The sequence below is a fragment of the Macrobrachium nipponense genome, chromosome 4 (assembly GCF_015104395.2).
Source record: "Macrobrachium nipponense isolate FS-2020 chromosome 4, ASM1510439v2, whole genome shotgun sequence".
NCBI lineage: Eukaryota > Metazoa > Arthropoda > Malacostraca > Decapoda > Palaemonidae > Macrobrachium > Macrobrachium nipponense.
In genome coordinates, this window is record NC_061100.1 from 91,609,346 (window position 1) to 91,629,345 (window position 20,000).

General features: G+C 36.8%; 2 protein-coding genes across 4 annotated transcripts in view; one reads left to right on the plus strand and one right to left on the minus strand.

Moving 5' to 3' along the window:
• Window positions 1–20,000, plus strand: part of LOC135211014 (protein spaetzle 5-like) — a 956,827-nt gene that overhangs the window by 376,490 nt on the left and 560,337 nt on the right. The gene's annotated exons all lie outside the window — the stretch shown is intronic.
• Window positions 12,546–20,000, minus strand: part of LOC135211016 (uncharacterized) — a 151,845-nt gene continuing 144,390 nt past the window's right edge. Inside the window, exons 6-9 of the mRNA XM_064244037.1 lie at window positions 18,967–19,167; window positions 18,135–18,789; window positions 17,722–17,892; window positions 12,546–17,424 (exon numbers count right to left, since the gene is read on the minus strand). Of these exons, the coding sequence (XP_064100107.1) occupies window positions 16,841–17,424; window positions 17,722–17,892; window positions 18,135–18,789; window positions 18,967–19,167 (1,611 nt within the window). The 3' untranslated portion in view covers window positions 12,546–16,840. The remainder of the gene's footprint in view (window positions 17,425–17,721; window positions 17,893–18,134; window positions 18,790–18,966; window positions 19,168–20,000) is intronic.

Genomic DNA, 20,000 nt, shown 5'->3' on the forward strand with positions numbered 1-20,000 from the left:
GAGTGGATGATGCACGCAGGGCGGTTGCAGTCTGAGCACCTCTTCTTGGTCTTTTTGTCTTCCTTTCTTACTGTACTGGGGCCCTAACATCAGCAATCAGTTGTCACCTTCTCCCTTTTTATCACACACAAAAGAAAAGTAGTCAAAAAAGAAAAAATGTCGTAAGTGCTAAAAGTCTATTTTGGCAACCTGGGGTAGTTTTCACCCAATAGTGCACTTTGAGGGCCCATATCGCACATAGCTATGGAGAATGTAAATTGACATACACTCTCACAAAGGCCTAAACAACATTACAACTACTGGGTAGAAAGTGCATCTTGCCGCATGGCGTAATTCTGACAAGAGAAAACAGTTTTTGGCGCCGTTGAAGACGTCCCAGGTTACCTATCTAGGGTTAATCATACCACCATAAGATCGTAAAGCATTTATTAAAAAATTTTGTATCAAGCCACACATTCCATCCTTTGGCTATTCTAAAGGCTCTTTACGTCAAAAGCAAACGAACCACAGTCAACATTCTAAACACTGACTAAAAGAATCCACCACTGCCTGGAGACTGGACTTGATCTTCACTCCCTATTAAGCAACTTATCCCATCTGTATGGAAGCCAGAGCAAACAATTCATACAATAATACAATCAGATAAAGGTGAAACCTTCTTACCAAATTTTGCTCCAAGCAATACCTATTTGTAGATATACATTATATTATATGTATATACACACACACACATATATATACATATATATATAGATATATATATATATATACATATATATATATATACATATATATATATAAGATCTATATATATATATATAGATATCATATATATACATATATATATATATATATATATATATCTATATAGATTATATAAATTATATATATAGATCTAATATGTAGATAATTATATATACAGATATGATATACTTATAGTATAGATATATATGTAGATCTATATTATATAATATATATACAGATATATATATATATATATATATATATATAATATATATAGAGATACTATATATAGATATAATATTATAAATATATAAATATATATTATATTTAAATATTATATATAGAATATCACACATAGTCACATATAACACATATACAAATACATACATACACACACACATACATATATATATATATATATATATATATATATATATATATATATATATATATATATATATATATATATATATATATATTATATTCCTTATCGAAGATTACAAGATTTCCAACGACTGCTTGTGATCTCTTAGAAAGATTCTCAGGCCCTGAAGGTATTGCTTAGCATAAAATTTGGTAACGAATGTTTCACCCTTATCTGATGGTATTATTGTTATAATAGTCTGCACTGGCTTCTATACAGATGGGATAAGTTATTGAGTGAAGATGAATCCAGTCTCCAGGTAGTGGTGGATTCATTTAGTCAGTGATTAGAACGTTGACTGTGGGTCGTTTGCTTTTGACGTAAAGTGCCTCTAGAATAGCAAAGGATGGAAGTTATGGTTTTGTACAAAAATGTTTAATAAATGCTATACGGTCATAAGGTGGTATAATTAATCTGTACTGACTTCAGTGTAGCTGGGATGGTGAAATCGATGACACAGAAGTCGCATTGGAAAACTTGCCCAGTATACGGGGTAAGTTGGCACATTGATAATTAAAAGAAAATTTCTACATTGCATTTAAATCAAATAGCAAAAATACCCTCTGAATTTCCAAAAAACAAAATATAAGGCATAAGTATTACTTCAGATCATCATCTAGTTGTAATTGTGGCAGGTGTCAAATAAATTGTCGTCAGTAGTCTTCATGCTCCCACATGTTACATGCCCTGCACTGGACCCACACCTCTCCTGGCTTACCAAACACAGGCTGTCTTCAGCTGAGCTTTTTTCTGAAGCAACATGAGCAGTTCTTAAACTCTGTATCATGCTGATGACTGATCTGAAGCCCATGTGTCTTTTCGGACATCTCTCAATCTGTTACATAACCACCTGTAAAATCAAAATCTTGAAATAGTCTGTATTCAAAGTTGAAATTTCATCAATCCTAAACCCATTGAAAACATCAGAATAAGTGACAGCCAGAGGTAAAGCCGAGGAAACTTTACCAGGAATGTCACAGATGGGCATACGTGATCCTGGATTACAAGTCATCCACGAATCACATGCCCTGTTAACACATTTCTTCAGAGGTCTGTAAACACTAAAATCCAGGGGCTGCAACTTGTGAGAACAATGTAGAGGATATGATAAGACACTAATCTCATTATCCTTCCAAAAATCTAGAACCAAAACTTAAATCATGTAAATAAATAGGCTTACTATTATTATCAAATAACGTGTGCCAACTTGCCCCATTTATTTTGAGCCAACTTGCCCCATCCCTACATTTGGTACAAAAACACTTACCATTCCACACCAAGATGCCTTGAATGATTAATTTTAATGGTATAGAATCTTTAAACCATAAGGAAAACTATGATATAACTGAAAAATAATCTTTCATGAATGAATAGATGTTATAGCAAATAACAGAAAGATAAAAAAATTTACTTACTACCATCAAAATCAAAATTTATCTCATAAATTCTAGCTCCTACGTTCTATCTTTACAGAATTTTGCTGGTAACTGAGAAACCACGTAGCAATTACACAGTATATGCATTAGAGTCATCCATTGGTAAACTTTAAAGTTAATTTGAGTGTGCCAACCTACCCCTGTAGTCAACTAGCCCCAGTCTCCCCTATACTACCTTCAAGTGTTCTGGCAGATCAAATTCAGCAGAGTCCTCTCCCTACCAGGTTTCAGAACTTATTGATAACATGTAAATAACATTTCATTAACACTTAAAACTGCAGCAGAACTGGATCTAGGCCTCATGATACTAGCCTATGTACAATTTTGTAGTACAAGTAGTAGGAAAATTAGTCAGGCATAACCATGGTTGTATGGACTGATGGTAATACTACAGGCCAGTGACGTTTCAGGTATATTTCAGCACAGTGAAGAACTTTTATTCTATACAATTCGTCATTTGGAATAATATTTTTATGAGCTGTAGAAACGTACCAGGGATAAACAACACCCCTGCTTTAATAATAGCTCATTGCAGCATTCCTTGTGTATTTTATTAGATATAAAAATAGGAGTAGAGTTGACTGCGATTTAACACACGTTTACTTGAGGTTATTTTAACAGTCATATAGATTCTCATGGATGAAAAAAGGATTGATACTGATGCCATCTATGACAACGATTGCATAACAATGGTGCCTTATATGTACTCGATCGTCGTTTGTCTGTCCAATCTCTCCCCTCTAAATTAATGATTAGGAGTATCACTATTCATGTCAGCAACACTCAGATAATAGGAGAGCAGCATGGGGCAGACCCCCTGCTGATGACCCCAAATATAAGGAGGACGGACACCACTCCAAAAACAGTCCATCCTCAGCTTCTCAGCCCAAAGGATGCCTGGCAGCTACAGACAAAAGCATGCCAAGATAGAGAGAGAGAGAGAGAGAGAGAGAGAACTGTTAATGACGTTGATAACTATGATATCAAAGTTTATTTTTATAAGTTGAAATATAAGCACCGATCTTGAGCGTGTATTTGATAATGACCTCCATAGCCGCTCTACTAGCCTGTTTAAGTAGCACTGAACAACCCGTTATTTGAAAAATAGAGAAGAATCTCTATAAGTGTAACGCTGCTGAAGTGGCCGTTACTTTTAATAAAGTATGGATTAAATACTAATATCTATTATTTTCAGTAATTTTTATTACATGTCACCCCATTCCCACCCCCTTTTCACCCTCCGCCCCTTCCTATCGGGGCTGAACTTGGACTTGAAGGGCATCAGGAGTGTCAATGTTCATCTCGACAACCACAAAACTATAGATTAGACACTAATATCTGTTGATTTCAGTTATTTATACTTGTAATCCCCTTCCCTATCAGGGCTGAACTCAAGCTCATGCCTGTCATTTCCAGTTATTTTACATGTCACCCCCTTCCCACCTCCTTCCCACCTCCCTCCCTATCAGAGCTGAACTTAAGACTTGAAGAGCATCAGAAATGTCACAATTCATCTGTTACCTCCAAAACTGTGGATTTGACACTAATATCTTGTTTTCAGTATATATATAACTCCCACCCCCTTCCTGTAAGGGCTGAACTTGGACTTTAGGGCCATTGGGAGTGTCACTATTCATCCCAGTAACTTGAAAACTATAGATTAGACTCTAATATTTGTCATTTTCAGTTATTTTTACATGTTGCCCCTTCCCACCCCCCTCCTATTGGGGCTGAACTTGGACTGTCACTATTCATATCAGCAATCTCAAAATTGATGGAATAGACATAAATAACTGTCGTTTTCGGTTTTTTTATACATCACTCCTTTCCCACCCCTTCTCACCCCCTCCCAGTTGGGACTGAACTTGGACTTGAAGATCGTCAGGAATGTCACTATTCATTTCAGCGACCTCGAAAACTATGATTTAGACACTAATTTCTTTTTTTTTTTTCTCTCTCTTTTTTTTCTACATGCCACCCCCTACCCAACCCCTACCTATCGGGCTTAACTTGGACTTAAGGGCATCATGAGTGTCAGTATCCATCTCAGCCACTTCGAAAACTATGGATTAGACACTACTATCTGTTTTCATTTATTTTTACATGTCACTCCCTCCCTATTGTGAGTTGACCTTGGGCTTATTGGTCATCGGGACTATCATAATTCATCTCAGCGACCTCAAAAACTGTGGATTTGACAACAATATCTGTCATTCTTAGTTATTTTTACATTTTACCCCCTTTCCACCCCTTTCCCACAAACACCCCTTTGGTGGCGGTGATGTCTTACCCCCCACAGTATACTTTCCAAGATGATAAATCTTATGTATGTTTGGTTGAAATTGCTCAATGCACTTCAAAGTGTATTTGGCACATACACACACATACTAAATGCATACAAATCTACGTACATCCATTTTTACACACACATACACTTACGCACGTACATATATATATATATATGCTTGTATGCACACATGTATACACATATATGATGTGTATAGATATACATGTATATGTGTGCATATGTGTAAAACAAAAACTGTCGTACCTTGTGTCCAAATCATGTATAAAAGGATCCCCTGTAATAACCTAGATTAGCAAAATGAATAGTATTTCTAATCAAGTAGATTACTGTGGATTCTTCCGTACATAACTGGGATGCAGTATAAGGTACTTTTAATACACACACAAATATATGTGTATATATAGAGTTGTAAAATTGTGTGCTTCTCTTTAATTTTTTTCTTCGAAATTAACTTTGAATATGCAACTCACAAGCAGTCCAGAACCTTCCTCCATGTTTAGTGTCCAAACGAATAACAGAACAGCATTTACAATACAGCAGCTTCGTAGAATGAAAACTGGCCAAAATCATCTTCCCTTTTTGCTATGAATAACAGATGTCATAGCCCCCCACAAGAGATATATAAAAAAAAGTGGACATGGAGTATTATTAATATCGTATTCTGTGAACACCAGGGTTATCACCCTCCCCTCTTCCCTGCCCAAACCACGGGTCTCATACTTAGCAGAACTTGTTTTTCCACAATGTTTGTGTGTAGATTTCTCTGGCAAGGTATTTTGCAATGGATAGTTGGCCGATGGTTTGTTGAAAATTCGTTTTTCACATTGATACACATTACATTATGGTACAAGAACATCCTCCCTCAAATCAAGTCTGAAATTGTCTTTTCTACTGAAACGGAACGCGTTAAGGAAAAGAAATATCCCCGTTCGCTTAGGGTACTAGTTTATCTGTTCAATTGAAATAAAAACTTTGCAAAACTAGAGAACAACAAAAATGTAAAATTATAAATTAGAAAGCAGTTGGAAAAGTATCATTGTATAACATAGAGAAAGTCAAAACCTTCTGTGATTACTCGTTACTGTTTGACAAAAAATAAATTATTTGAATGACTCGAGTTTGTGATCATTTTAAAAAAAGGGATAGCGTTTTCAATGTAGCACTCCAGAACTAAAGATTTACGTTTAAAGGAAACCCGTAGGCCGAGATTCCTGAGTACGGGAGTAGGTAGATAGACAAAAGGTCAGGAGAGAGTCGCGACAGGAAGGTTGTGAGTGGGGGAATCCTCGAGTGCCAGCCACTGCAGCAGTCTTACGACGCAGCTGTACAAAATGAAACTAAGGGTGGACCCTCCCGTGGGACTAATAATGGGACAATAATGCTTGGTTGGACGCCCTTTAATAGACCAATACACTACGGGGATGACACTGACCAAAGCAAATTGGAGAAAGAGGAGGAGGAGGAAGAGAAGGAGGAAGGCAATGTTAACGATCGATAGATATGTTTGAGTTACTAGTTATAAGGGGAATCGAGACGCTTGATCGAATACCATTTAGAACTGCTAAGTTTATTGTTGAAATTAACCAAAGATAACTGAGCAGAGGTAAATGTTCGGATTGTGGAAATATGTTTTATTCACATTTTTTTAATGAAATGTGAAAACGAGCTTGATATTTTTATAAAAAAGAATGTAAGGAATTTGAAATAATAACGCAGGGGGTTCAAATCCTCTCACATCGTTTGACGTTACTTTTAACTTTCATGGTTGCCAGTTCAGTCTTTTGAAGAAGTTAATTTTACAGCAGTACATACTGTTTTTTTTTAAAGTGCATTTTAAATTTAATATTCCGTGAGCACTTACACATTCTGAAATTACATCATTATTTCTTTATTGACCAATTATACAAATTTCACCAATGTCTTAGTATCAACTTAATGCATATTACGAATTGTAGCAGCACAGTAAGTGGTTTCAGGCCAGACTGTGATGTCTCAAGTACCAAGGGCCGCCACTAGAATGAGATAGAACGAGATATTTAATTCCAACCATATTCATAATTTGAATGGCAGTTTACCCAAGACTTATCCTTTACGACAAATTATTTTGTCTCAATGGTTTTTCATATTAATTTTGATAGTTTTGTGAATTCTTCCTTCATTGGTTAACGTCAGAAGAAAAATCTTAAGCTCCAGCAGTTCAGGTGAATTCATTCGAGACAGACTGAACTGTTTCATGCTATTCTGTAGAAGATTGCAAATGTTTAATTAGCAAAAGAAAAGTACATAAGCTTGTTGGCAGGTAGGCCGGATTGACTATCCACAATTGTGAACTTCAGGGTGTTGATTTAGTATTCAGTAATCTTTGATCGCAGGGTTTTGATCTTGTATCCAATCATTATTATTTCTTGTTTTTTTCAGTATAGATGACATTTCTTGTTCATTATTTCTTTTGTTAAGAATAGAACGAGATAACTTCAGCAGTAATAAAGAAAATGTAATAGGGTCTCGAATAAAACAGTTATGCCTTCCAATCAAAGACACACCTGCCGAGAGAGAGAGAGAGAGAGAGAGAGAGAGAGAGAGATTTCCACAGAATTATGATTCCAATATTTTTCCGTTAATGCTTGCTTTTTAACAGTATGTGCTTAACATTTTAGACCTTCAGTGATGATAAGCAAGAAATACCTATTCTGATTATCAGATTTTTCGGATAAACATTCATTCTGTACAGGTGTGTCATAAGGTTTCCGTGTTTTCAAAATACGATATTTCATCCACGAAGCATTTCCGTTCTACTACAGGATGGCTTTTATTTGCCCTTTCAGTTTCTGTCTTCATTACTTTGTAGATCATCCGGGGAAGATGCCTGTTTCATTACCTCAGTTGTACCGTGTGTATCACACTTTAAATCACCATAGTGTTTACAAGTGTTATGGTCATTGACCAGGAAAACAAGTTTGTTTGGTATGCCGTTGAAATAACAGTTGTGGATATAGAAAGTCACCAATTATGGGAATTGACGCTGCCCTTAGCTCCAGTCGTGACATGGAACGGGCTATTGAATGATGTAGTCGGTGGGGGTATGAAGCTGAACATCAGAAAACGAAAACTATATAGATTAGTAGATCTTGTACTGATTATCCACTCCATCCTCCCTTTCAAGTAGATGGGTTTCTGCTGATTAAACCTTAAGCTTTGACTAAACTTCTGTTACTTTTGATTCACATCTTACTTTCCAGAGACATCTAATGAAAGTGTCAGCAAATGCTGCATGGAAGTTATTTATTATACATAAGGCCGCATATATTTATATCAGTGATAAAGTCGAATCAACTTACATGAGTTCATTTGTCCTGCCTTACTAGAATGCTGTTCTATGGGTATGGCTCTGCTTCTGCCATTGTTATCTTTTTTTAGACAGTGTTGCCTGGTGGTAGGTGTCTGTCTTTTAACACTACTAGTTATAACTTGGATCACTGATGGATGGTCACATTGTTTGTCAATTTTTTCATAAGTTGTATTTCATTTTAACAGTTTTCACTATCACAACTGATCCCTGATGCTCTTTACCTGCCGAAAGCAACTAAATTTGCTGAACAGCAACACTAGTACTTTCAGTTCCAGAGGTCTTTCATTCTTTACACCATTTGACTGTGGAACGGTCTCCCTGAGGATGTTGTTCAGTTAGAAACTCACAAATTTTGAAAATTGAATTTCGGCATTAGTAACATAGTAGGACCATGTCACCATTACCCCATCACACTTGGAAAAAAAAGATGAAGGTCGATATTTAAAACGACAAATGGATTGACTGCATGGTTTTGTCACTATGCTTCGATGAATGTATGAGGGCTCCAGTGTAAAGAGATATTCATCTGTCTTGTAGTTTAAATTATTGCAAAGCGTTTATTGATAAAAAGAACGCGTTTGCTTATAACTACCGAAACTTGGGTGAATTTTCCGCAAGACATTAAATATAAGTCTGGAGTGATCAGCCTTGCTTCAAGAATAATATTGAATATTCTCTCATTTTTATTTTTGTTCATGGACAATCAACAGATTCGATATTAGTTATACAGGTGGACGGCGAGCGGTTGGGAAGGAGACTAGAGATGGAATCTTTTCCTGGGTAAGAGGATTAATCTTTATCCAATAGATTAGTTTCAATGAATATTTAAGGCTGAGAAGACAATTTGCCGAAAGCCGTACCGGAAAGTCAGCAATAGATAGCTTCAAATTCGTTCTCGGCATACATCGATTTAAGGTATAGTGCACGTCGGTCAAAAGATTCCCCCTTCCAAAGGCTACAGTGTCTTTAATAACTGTAGTCATGTAGTCGCAGTTTCCGAAACCTGTTCAGATTTTTCAATAAATAAGCACCTTATGCAGTTATAGGAATTCATGTAGCGGTTCTGAAACGGTCACCTCTTTTTTTTTTTTTTTTTTTTTTTTCTTTCATTGCGTGTACGACATTGCCTTTGGCGTTTTTAACTTGCTAGGTACTATTCACCTTTTAAAAGGAAAATGGCGTTTTGTAGCATTTTAATGCTGTTCATACATCAGAGCATGTCGTCGTTGATTGGACCTAGTCCAGAGGTCTACAGCAGGCCTTTTTATCCCCTTCAACGCCCGTGCTGTTATAAGTCTGCTCATTCTAAACCAGCCAACCAACCGTTCTTGTTTTTCGTCGAAGGTAAACATTATGAATTGTAATGCTAATAAACTGGTCCATTTTTCCTAGCGTGATCCTTTGTAGATGTCGAGATGTTAAATTATTTGTATGGTTAGCGTTTTAGCAGTCCCCATTTTAGGAGTATTTTCATTAATTATTCTCTCTCTCTCTCTCTCTCTCTCTCTCTCTCTCTCTCTCTCTCTAAGTCCGTTGCTCCAATAATTTTCGACACCAATGCTCATAAGATGATTTATGTGATATGATTTGATTTGAGTGTAATAGCCGTGCTGTCCGCCGTACAAAAAGACTGAAATAAACTGTACTTACTTACATTTTAACCTCTATTTAGAATATGACGTCACTACTTCCGTCTGGTCGCTGCAGAAGGGGAAAGAGGAAAAGGTGGATGATCTGTGTTATGGGAAGACGCCACGTGGCGGTATGCGACCCTCCCACATCAGTAAAGGAGTCCAGATGTGAAGGGACTTACACACGTAAACATACCTCCATTGTTTTAAGCAAGGGAGTTTACGCTTACGTTTGGGCCACTGAACGAGTCTCCTGTCCAATGACCTTCAGAACTAAATGCCTTAAATCTTTTTAAAGAAAGCTTCGATGTTAGATTATGCTCTAATCGAATCCTGACGTACGAGTGTCGAATTCGGTAGATCACCAAAATTGCACTTGTAAGCAACCCTTTATATAATATATATATATATATATAATATATTATTAATAATAGATATATAATATCTATATATATATATATATATATATATATATAGTATCTGTGTGTGTGTGTGTGTGTGTGTGTGTGTATTACACACACATATGCACATACTCATGCATACAGTGGTGTCGTCAAACAGATTTTAATCCCAGTGAGAAAAAATACAAAGGTCACTGCCACACTCATACTTTAATTTAATTTAGCTGCAGGTTGTGCATATATTTGATATACATGTAAATGCATATATATTATGTATAATATGTAAGTATGTATGTATGTATATATATATATATATATATATATATATATATATATGTACGTATATAGTGAGATATGCACACTGCCACATTCATACTTTTAATTTAGTGGAGGTTGTGCATATATGTAGTAATATTCTTGTATCTCATATATATATATATATATATATATATATATATATATATATATATATATATATATATATCTGTGTGTGTGTGTGTGTTTGGTTTATAGTTACTTTTCCGGTCAATAAAGCTAGACAACGGAGTCTTAAATATTATTTTACAATTGGATCGCCAATTCAGTGATCGAAACGAAATCTTAAGCATCCTCTGTGAGAGTAAATGATTGTCACAGGGTAAAAATTGTAGTAATTGCGTAACGAAGCAGATTGCAGTATTTAAACAAAATTCTTCAGTTTTCAAAGCAAATTTGGCGACATTCTGGTTACCACCTAACACTGCTGTTAAGCCTTTCTCTCCCAACAACCTGAAAAGAGGTACTATCAAGGATCAAGCCAGATTATCTGCATTCTTTCAAAGAGGTGCTTATGCATCACTGAGACAAGAAGGCGGTCCACTGTGGTGATATATGAAAAAAGAAACTTAGATTCAAGGCTTTTAGAATAGTGATCGGCGACTGAATATGTATAGTGAGGTAACAGCATGAAATAGTCATCATATTGAACAATGCAATGGCAAGGGAGTTGTATAAGTACGTGGCATCGTTTATAAGATTATAGCATTTAGATGAATGAGTAGGTTACGGTGCTGCAACCTAACATTTTCTCTTTAATAAAACTCGGGTTTGAAATTTCTTTTATTTTACAAATATAGATTGTGTTTCATACCAATCATGAAGATAAGACGTTTCTAGAGATTCAAGTACCAGAACTTTGGATAAACTTGCTTATTATTTTTTTTAAATATCGTGACTGAATAAGGAGGTTATAAAAATTTTGACGCAATTCACAAGCCTTGCGAGATATTTTGTTATTGACTATTATAGTGACGCGTTGTATCGTATATTGCATTTTGAGAAACAACCTTTGACATGGTTTGAAAGGCATTTCATAACAAAACTGAATCACAACCCAACTATTTGCTGCTGCTCCTTTATATTTGTCAACTATTGAAATTCTTGCTCGAAATATATTGTGAAGTTATGATCAGAGATATTAATCTTTTATGCCAACTTGTGTCCTTTTATTGCTTCTTCCGTGTAGTTAACCGGTGTTTCTTTTTTTTGCCATTTGCAGAAAATTTCCAGAGTTGTCACAAGTTCATCTTTTATTGATTATTGTTGCAGTCAGTATAGTCTGGAAGCTCTTGTAGGGAATAATATATTCATAAAATTATTTTCTTCGTTCTTTAATTAATCTTTTATTTCGTTCCTTTAATTTACAATATTCTCATAATTTCAAGTTTAATCGGTTGCTTTTGCAGTCGTTATATTCTGCAAGATCTTTCAATTATGGTTTAAGGTTTGAATACTAGAAATTGGGTCTCAAAATAATAAATTATATTCATGAAGTGTTTTACATGTTAGTTTTTAACTTAATGTTTTATTGATTATTTTTGCAGTGGATTTAGTCTGCAAGATCTCTCAATGAAAGTTTTAAGATTTCTTGAAAGCTGAATCCCAGAATAGAAACTGATATTCAAGACAGTGATTTTTATGCTTGTTTTAATTTTTCATTTATGCCGTTCTCAAACGAAAGAACAGAACCAGTTTATCTTCCCGTAAATAAAGTTTCAAATCATGTTAAACTTCTTCATTAAAGATTTCTCATACTCCTCACTTGGTGTTCTTGGTAAAATTGATTTTATGGCGGCAAAGGGCAGTGCATGTTATCGTCCGTTCACTGGTTGGAGCTGCCTTTTTGAATGAAGTTCAAGTGTTTGGTAAATGTCCCCTTATTTTCCGGAGCATCATTCCCATGTTGAGAGGAAGGGTGATTAAAACTATTTCTTCCACTTGTAGCATTTATTATAAAACCTGCACAACAAATAACAAATTGACAAATGTTCTTATAATATTAGAATAGCTGCAACATCAAACACAAAACCAAACAAAACACCAGAATTTGGTCCTTTCATCAAATTTCGTTATCTAATAGCTGTAACACGAGTGACGTCTCATGTAGGCGGCCAGTCACATGTCTCCTACTAATGACGTCATCAGAAAACTCCTGCCAACAATGACATCACTGAGAGACAGCCAATGAATTACTTTACTCCGTTAAAGAAGTGATTTTGACGTCGACAAAAAACATACTGTGATTTTCTATGTGGGCCATTTCAACAAATCGCATACCCGAATGGATAGAGAACTCCTATTCCAATTAAGAGATAGCTACTATAGGAATACTCCATTTAGATGTCACTTTTAAATAGGAGATAAAAAGAGGAGGAGGAGGAGCAGGAGCAGGAGGAGGAGGAGTGAATTGGGTACTCCAAGCCCTCCCAGTTATCATATACATAGCGACTAGATTATAAAGGTATTTTGAGCCAAATGATTTACAAAACAATATCTCCCTCCAAAACAAGAAGAAATGAACCTTTGTAGTTACATCTCATCAACATCATCATCATCTAAATAAGTTCATTTAGTGATAGACTTCTTACAAAATAGCTTATACATTAGACAATACCTCCAGATTATTAAAATCTGGATTTATCAGAATATATTTATATATATTAATACACAGGTCAACGACAAGTTGATTGACGTCGCCACTCGGCGGCATCGGTAACTAACGCCAAGGATTTCAGAAACGTAACGCTAAAGACCGGGATTTTTTTTACTAAGAGAAGATGGCATTAAACCCAGCCGCTGAACTGTGCCGACTAATCATCTCCTCGTTGCCGGGTCACGTGATTCATCAGCTGATCTGCCTATGAAGGTGATCAGCGTCCAGAGTAGAAGAGAAAGTGAGATCGAAAGATGAATAGACAAGCAGACAGAGAAAGAGACCAGTCCTGAAAGCGGTACATGAAAAATGCCCAAGGTTCGAATTAGACTTAGTGAAAGAACTTGCAGGGAAGTTCATCCCTGGGAAAGGGCGGTGAACTAGGTATGCCTCAAAGGAGAATGGAAGAAGAAGGACTGGGATCTGATTTCAGACACGAGAGTCTTGTGCAGAATGGTATAAGAAACATAATTATTTACATATTCTTCATAGTGTGCAACAAAGAGAGTGGTGATAACAACAATAATAATTATAATATACAAATAAAAACTAACAGCAGAGCAGAGCTGCGTGTCTGTACTGGAACATTTATCTAGAATGAATACAACTTGCAAATTATTAATTCTTCTTGTAAATTCTGCTTGCCATTTTTGGACTTAGCATTATTACAAGTGTCAAAAGAGGAGGGACAGGATAAGGTTAGCACAGTCAGAGTAGAGAAGATTGTGCACTAAACCAGGTGAAAATTTTATCCTCAGGAATTTTAACAAAAGAATAGTTTTGCTGAACTAATATTACTAAAATTTTAAGGGTGTAATGTATCTTTAGCGCGTATTTTAGTGGATATTAAAGGATTCAATATTAAATCATTAAAGAGTGATTGGCGTGGTTCTATATAACGTGCATGATGAATTTGAATTTTCTGAATGATTTTGTAACAGCTATCGTAGAACAGCGGTTTTCACCTAATAAAATGCATATACCAAGTTTAACAGAAAGTTTTTACGAGAGAGAGAGAGAGAGAGAGAGAGAGAGAGAGAGAGAGAGAGAGAGAGAGAGATTGTTATAAGTAGAGGAAGAGGGGAGGTGACAGCAGGGGGTATGGAAATCGAGAGAGGGAGTGGGAACACGTGCATAAAAACTGTCATGTGAATTAACCCCCCTAAACACATATTACATATATATTTATTTATATATATTACATCTATATAGCGGATCCCTACTATATTTTACATTAGCCCATAACGGAAGCACCCCGAAAGAGCACAATATATTTGGTGTGATTTTCTTTTACTGTTAAAAAAAAAAAAGTCGTGGAGTGCACTCAAATGTTTTAAAGTAAAAAATACAACAGTATCCATTATTTACAACTCAAGTCACCAGTTGGCTAATTTGGCATACTTATATCACAGAGGTAAACGTTACGTGAACAAATTATTAAATGTATTCACATCCTTGCCGTGATCGGTGTTCCTCAAAAGTACAATTTTCAAAATATGAGAAAAATTAGTATTTTTGATACCTCGTTTCAGTTTGCATAAAAATGAACCAGAAACAAACTAGAAATTTTCTGGATTTTGCACAACTTTCCTTGTTGAAGAATAGAAAACGTAACAATTTATACACAGTTCGTTTTTCCACGAGTATACAAAACTTTAATGTGGGTACACTCCTTTGTTAGACCACGACATAATAACTCACTCTTTCAGCATAAATCAGTTAGGGCACAATAACTTTCTAGCAAGAATAACTTTGGTTAGAGATAAACTAGTCTTGGATAAGAACCAAATGTGTACTCAGTAAGTTTGTCTTGTGTGTTTGTCTAACACATTTATTTGCAAACATGGTCATAGTGGATGTTTTAGTTCGGAAAGAGAAAAGTGAAAAGAAATTGATATTCAGAAAACATTAAATCTCTTAACAAACATTCGTGGAATTACAGGCCCTAGTTTAAATGTATAACTAATATTTTTTTGTACTTCATATTTAAAGAGTGTTAATGTTGAAGTTTAATGATGTTAATATAAGACTCGAAACTCTTGAGTGGTGGCCCTTCCTACCAGTTAACCTGGCACTTTGCAAAAAGATACGGAGGCACCTTGAGTCACGCTTGGCTTTCATCCAAAAACCAATTGCATCCCCTTGTCAGAATGATGTCACGGTTTCCGTCATGGTTACCAACCAATCGTCAGATCGCATTCATTATGTACAAGCGTTCACCGTGACTTCACAAAGCTAGTAAATAAGGCTTATGGAATTCTATTGAAAAGGGGAAAAGGACTTTCCCTTGTGAAATAAACGAGAAGAAAAAGAAAGCAAACACGGAGTGTTTGTTCTGTTTTAATAAAACCTCGACATGAATGAAGTTCAAGTCAAATATCGCATCAAGAGGGTCAATATTTGGTAGCTTTAAGGATGTATTACCTATCCAAAATATAAGAAACACCAACTGCATAACAGGTTTTACCTGCGCTTAACCATCCAAATACGAGAAAATGAGTTAATTAGCGCAGACACGAGACTATGTAAAGATTCTTGGGCTATGAAAGAAAAATATAAAATTATTGACGTCTCACCTTAAAACTTTTGTGCCAAGAGATCCATCGCCATTGGCTCAAATTGTATATTTCAGTTCGGATTTTCTAGGTATTTTTGCTACTGAAACCCTCCTTTTATTTACATCAGATTCAAAATAGTATTAGGAACAAAATGTCCTGAACAAGACTAATATCCTTTCAAAGAGATTCAAACGCAGGGTGATCTACAAGAGGTACACCTGTAACCATTTTCTCTTACAGGAGAATGAACAAAACACTTGAAAAAACGTTTGAATGCAGGCGTTCTCGTTCTAGTTAAACAGAATTGAATTGTATTATAAGCGTCATTCAAGTCTCATTCCTAGAAAGAAACTCTCCATTGGAGGAATTATCTTCCTAGTTATTTTGGTACACAAGTTTTTGCAATAAAGAGGAGATCACTTGCTACTCCTGTAGATATTGAATCCACACAATCACACACACACAAAATCCGCGATACTATACAAGTCTCCTTTTCGTATTATGTAAGTTTATATATATTCTATGCACAAAGTATAGTTCACCGAGGATAATATATATAACTTTTGATGTGCCACTTGTCTTAACAGTGTCCACTTGATTTCACCATATATATCCCTTCCTTTGAGATTTAATTTTATCCCGAGAGGGTTCTCCAGAGGTAACCTCGACTCACAGATTTGGTACTTGCAGGTTCTCCCGTATATTTTCAAAGGAAATTAGCCTCTGTGTGTAAAGGAAGCTTCCTTCATGTCTTATTTGCAGATCAGTATACTTACTGGCTTCGAGCAACACACGGGAATATTTATATATTATTGATACGGCCTATTGCTTCAAGAGAAAGGTGGAAAGGGTCTTTTGGAAAATTTCCACTATAATAATAAGGAAAGGGCGTTTGCTGTGTATGTGGAGGAACTGCGGGGAGGGTCGTAAAGTCCAAAGAAGCTGATGATAGATGCCCAAGCAATTGTTGTTCATAGATGGCGGCGTTCGAATTTCTTGGGCATGCATAAGAGAAATTTCACGCCAGCCGCTCATCTATTGTTAGCGGCTGGCTCTCTTTGGATTCATCATGCCCTGTGAGGTCCGTGGAAGAGGTATAATCTTCGTCCATGTGATCTTCTAGGTCTGAAGTTGATGAAGCTGGAGCTCCCGGGGAAGGTGACGCAGATCCGTCAAGACTGAACTCCGAGGTTGGTGTCGTTACAGAAGGAAGGTCACCACTGCGACTGGAAGGCGGGTCACCGTGAGAATCGACACTAAGCATATCAGCGCTAAGCAAGTCTTTCTTCAGGAGGTCATCCTTGAAAAGGCTGGATTTCATGAAGTCACTCTTTAATGGGTCACTTCCGGGGGGAAGCAATTTAGCAAGATCAGAAAGGCCATTGTCTCTGAAGTACATTGTGCGCATTTCATCTCTTTTCTGCCTCATTAGAGCTTTGTACTCTGAAATACGCATTTTCTTCCCATCTACAATGCAAGTTCGTTTAGGACGTGGTCTGTAGCGGTAATCAGGATGTTTCTCCATGTGTAACTTGGAAAGCCGTGACTGCTCTTCATAGTAGGGCTGCTTTTCTGAGTTTGACATGGACTTCCACCTAGAGCCTGAAACAAGAAACAAAGGTACGTTATTTGTGGTGCTTTATTTGTGGGTTGGCGATTGAATTACAATGATCTTAGTTGCTTTTGCTTACATAATTATGGTCTTACGATCAGTACTTGGGTATTTAAGTCCGTAACACCAGTATCATAAATTCTTATAAATAATTTTATCTTACCTTTGAATTTGAATTTATGCCTTGTTTTTATTGTTTTTACTTAGTTTTAATAGACTCTCTCTCTCTCTCTCTCTCTCTCTCTCTCTCTCTCTCTCTCTCTCTCTCTCTCTCTCTCTCTACTTACCGAGAATCTTTGAGATGGAGGAGTTGTGCATATCCGGGCATGCTTTGAGGATCTTACGTCTCTCGTCTCTAGCCCATACCATGAAAGCATTCATAGGCCGCTTGATATGGGGCTTTTGATCTCCTTCTTTGCGTGTTTGACGGATGATTTTTGCACCGAACATCTTCGCTGCTTAAAAGAAAAAGTGAAAAAATGGACCATTAATCTCAAGGATTCTAGATTAGACTTCGAGTAATGAAGATTCCGAGCACAGTTCATTGTTAATGTATTCTCTTTGTTTACGTTGATACAAATAGATATTATAATTTCGTTGTACATTTACTATTGAGGCATGTGTAGCTAGTTCTAGGACCTTTCTGTTTGGTATAAATGACGATATTTTTATTGACGGACAATGTAATGATTATACTCACTCTGGCAGGTGGTAACGTAATCCTCCTCTTTTTGTTTGTCTTGTGTGGTGTGTGGTGATGAAGGAGTAACCGAGGTGATACAACCGACACTTCCACCTAGGGAAGTGAGGGAGGTGAGGGGTGTGGCATTAGGAAGAGATAGCCCTCCCCCGATGGGGGTCAGGTGTGGGGGCAAAGAGGAAGGTATTGAAGAAGGTGGAAGGTACATTGGGGGAAAGGCTGGTGGAGGGTAATGCTTGCCTGGGAGTCCTCCGCCCATGGTGGGAGAAGGCAAAGAGCCGAGACCTTGCCCTAGATTCTGTCCCAAGCTTTGTCCAAGACCTTGACCTAAACTCTGCCCGAGCCCTTGTCCTAGGCTCTGTCCTAAGCCTCCAAGGATATCCTTGTGATCTGGTATGCCTGGAAATGGGGGAGTCATGTACGGCAAGAAGGAGTGAGGAACCAAAGCCGGAGGTAGTCCTGGGCCCTTGGGAGGGGACAGTCCCGTCAAATCACTTGGCTTTGGGCTGGCTTCTTTGGGTTTTGTAAGGTTCAGGGGCTTCTCTTCGTGTTGTTCGTGACCTGAAGTGGGCGCCTGAGCTGGCGTATGGGTTGTGTGGGAGGAGTTTTGGGAGAGCTGCGCTAGCTGAGCAGATGCCGACATCCAGGCTGGTACCTTCCGAAGAATGAAAGTCTTATCAGCTGAGTTTGTGCAGTGTGAACATTGGGATGGAAACGGCGTCACCCGCTTGTTATCACAATTGGATAAATCATGATGGTTGAGTGAGGATAAGAGTTAAAAGAATAGAAAAAAATGGGAAGGAGCAATGGCAGGCTGTTACGTGATACTTACCGATGCTGATACTGATACTGGAGGTAATTTCGTAATGGCCGCTTCATGTGGCGGGGAAATAGGGGGTAAAGCGGGAGGCGCTGGTGGAGCTCCGTGGCTTCCTCCTCGCAAACCCTCCAAAAGAGGCAAAAACATTAGGTTGTGAGGGGGCTGCAGTCCCCCCAAGCCTTTATTGGCACCGTACTGTCCGTAGAGTTGGCTCTGAAAGAAAAACGGATTTTCTTTCAGGTAGAGTAAAATTGGTTTATTCATTAGAAAAAAAAAATATTTGTTATGAAGTGTCTTTGAAAGAAACAAGCTTGTCGTGGCTTCAAAAACTGCGCAAAATATGAACTCTGCGTTTATTGAAATTCGAGATAGAATTAAACAGAAATGGAAAAGGACGTGATGGAAGCTGCACAAAAAGAGAATATCATAAATTATCAACAATGGAATACACATGTATACTGAAAAAATATTTACAGCCGTAAAAATCCACTCAAAGTGAACTGGGAAAAACTTCCCCCAGATAGTTTCGTTTGAACGTATTCCTGCGAAAAAAAATCAGCAAGGTAAAAGCACCTATGTCGAAACACATGTTGAATTCCCATTTTCTTTCGTCCCTTTTTCGCGTCAAGCTGGAAAACTGCCCTTGTTAAAGTCTTCAAAAGGCTGCCTGATATTGTGTAGAGAGAGAGAGAGAGAGAGAGAGAGAGAGAGAGAGAGAGAATATGATGTGCTTTATGTCCACGAATATAAGGGAAAGAAAAAGTAGGGGAAGAGGGGAAATAAACGGGATAGAGCAGAATACGATATAACGTCTTGATACGGAAAAAATTAAAACTAGAAGGACATTTTCAATGAAAATTTATTGTACACACAATAATATACATGTATATGTCTTACAGACATAGATGCACAATTGCACCCTCATATATATATATATATATATATATATATATATATATATATATATATATATATATATATGTATATAATATATAGTGTGTATGTGTGTGTAGTTATCATATATTACATGTTTGATTATATATTAT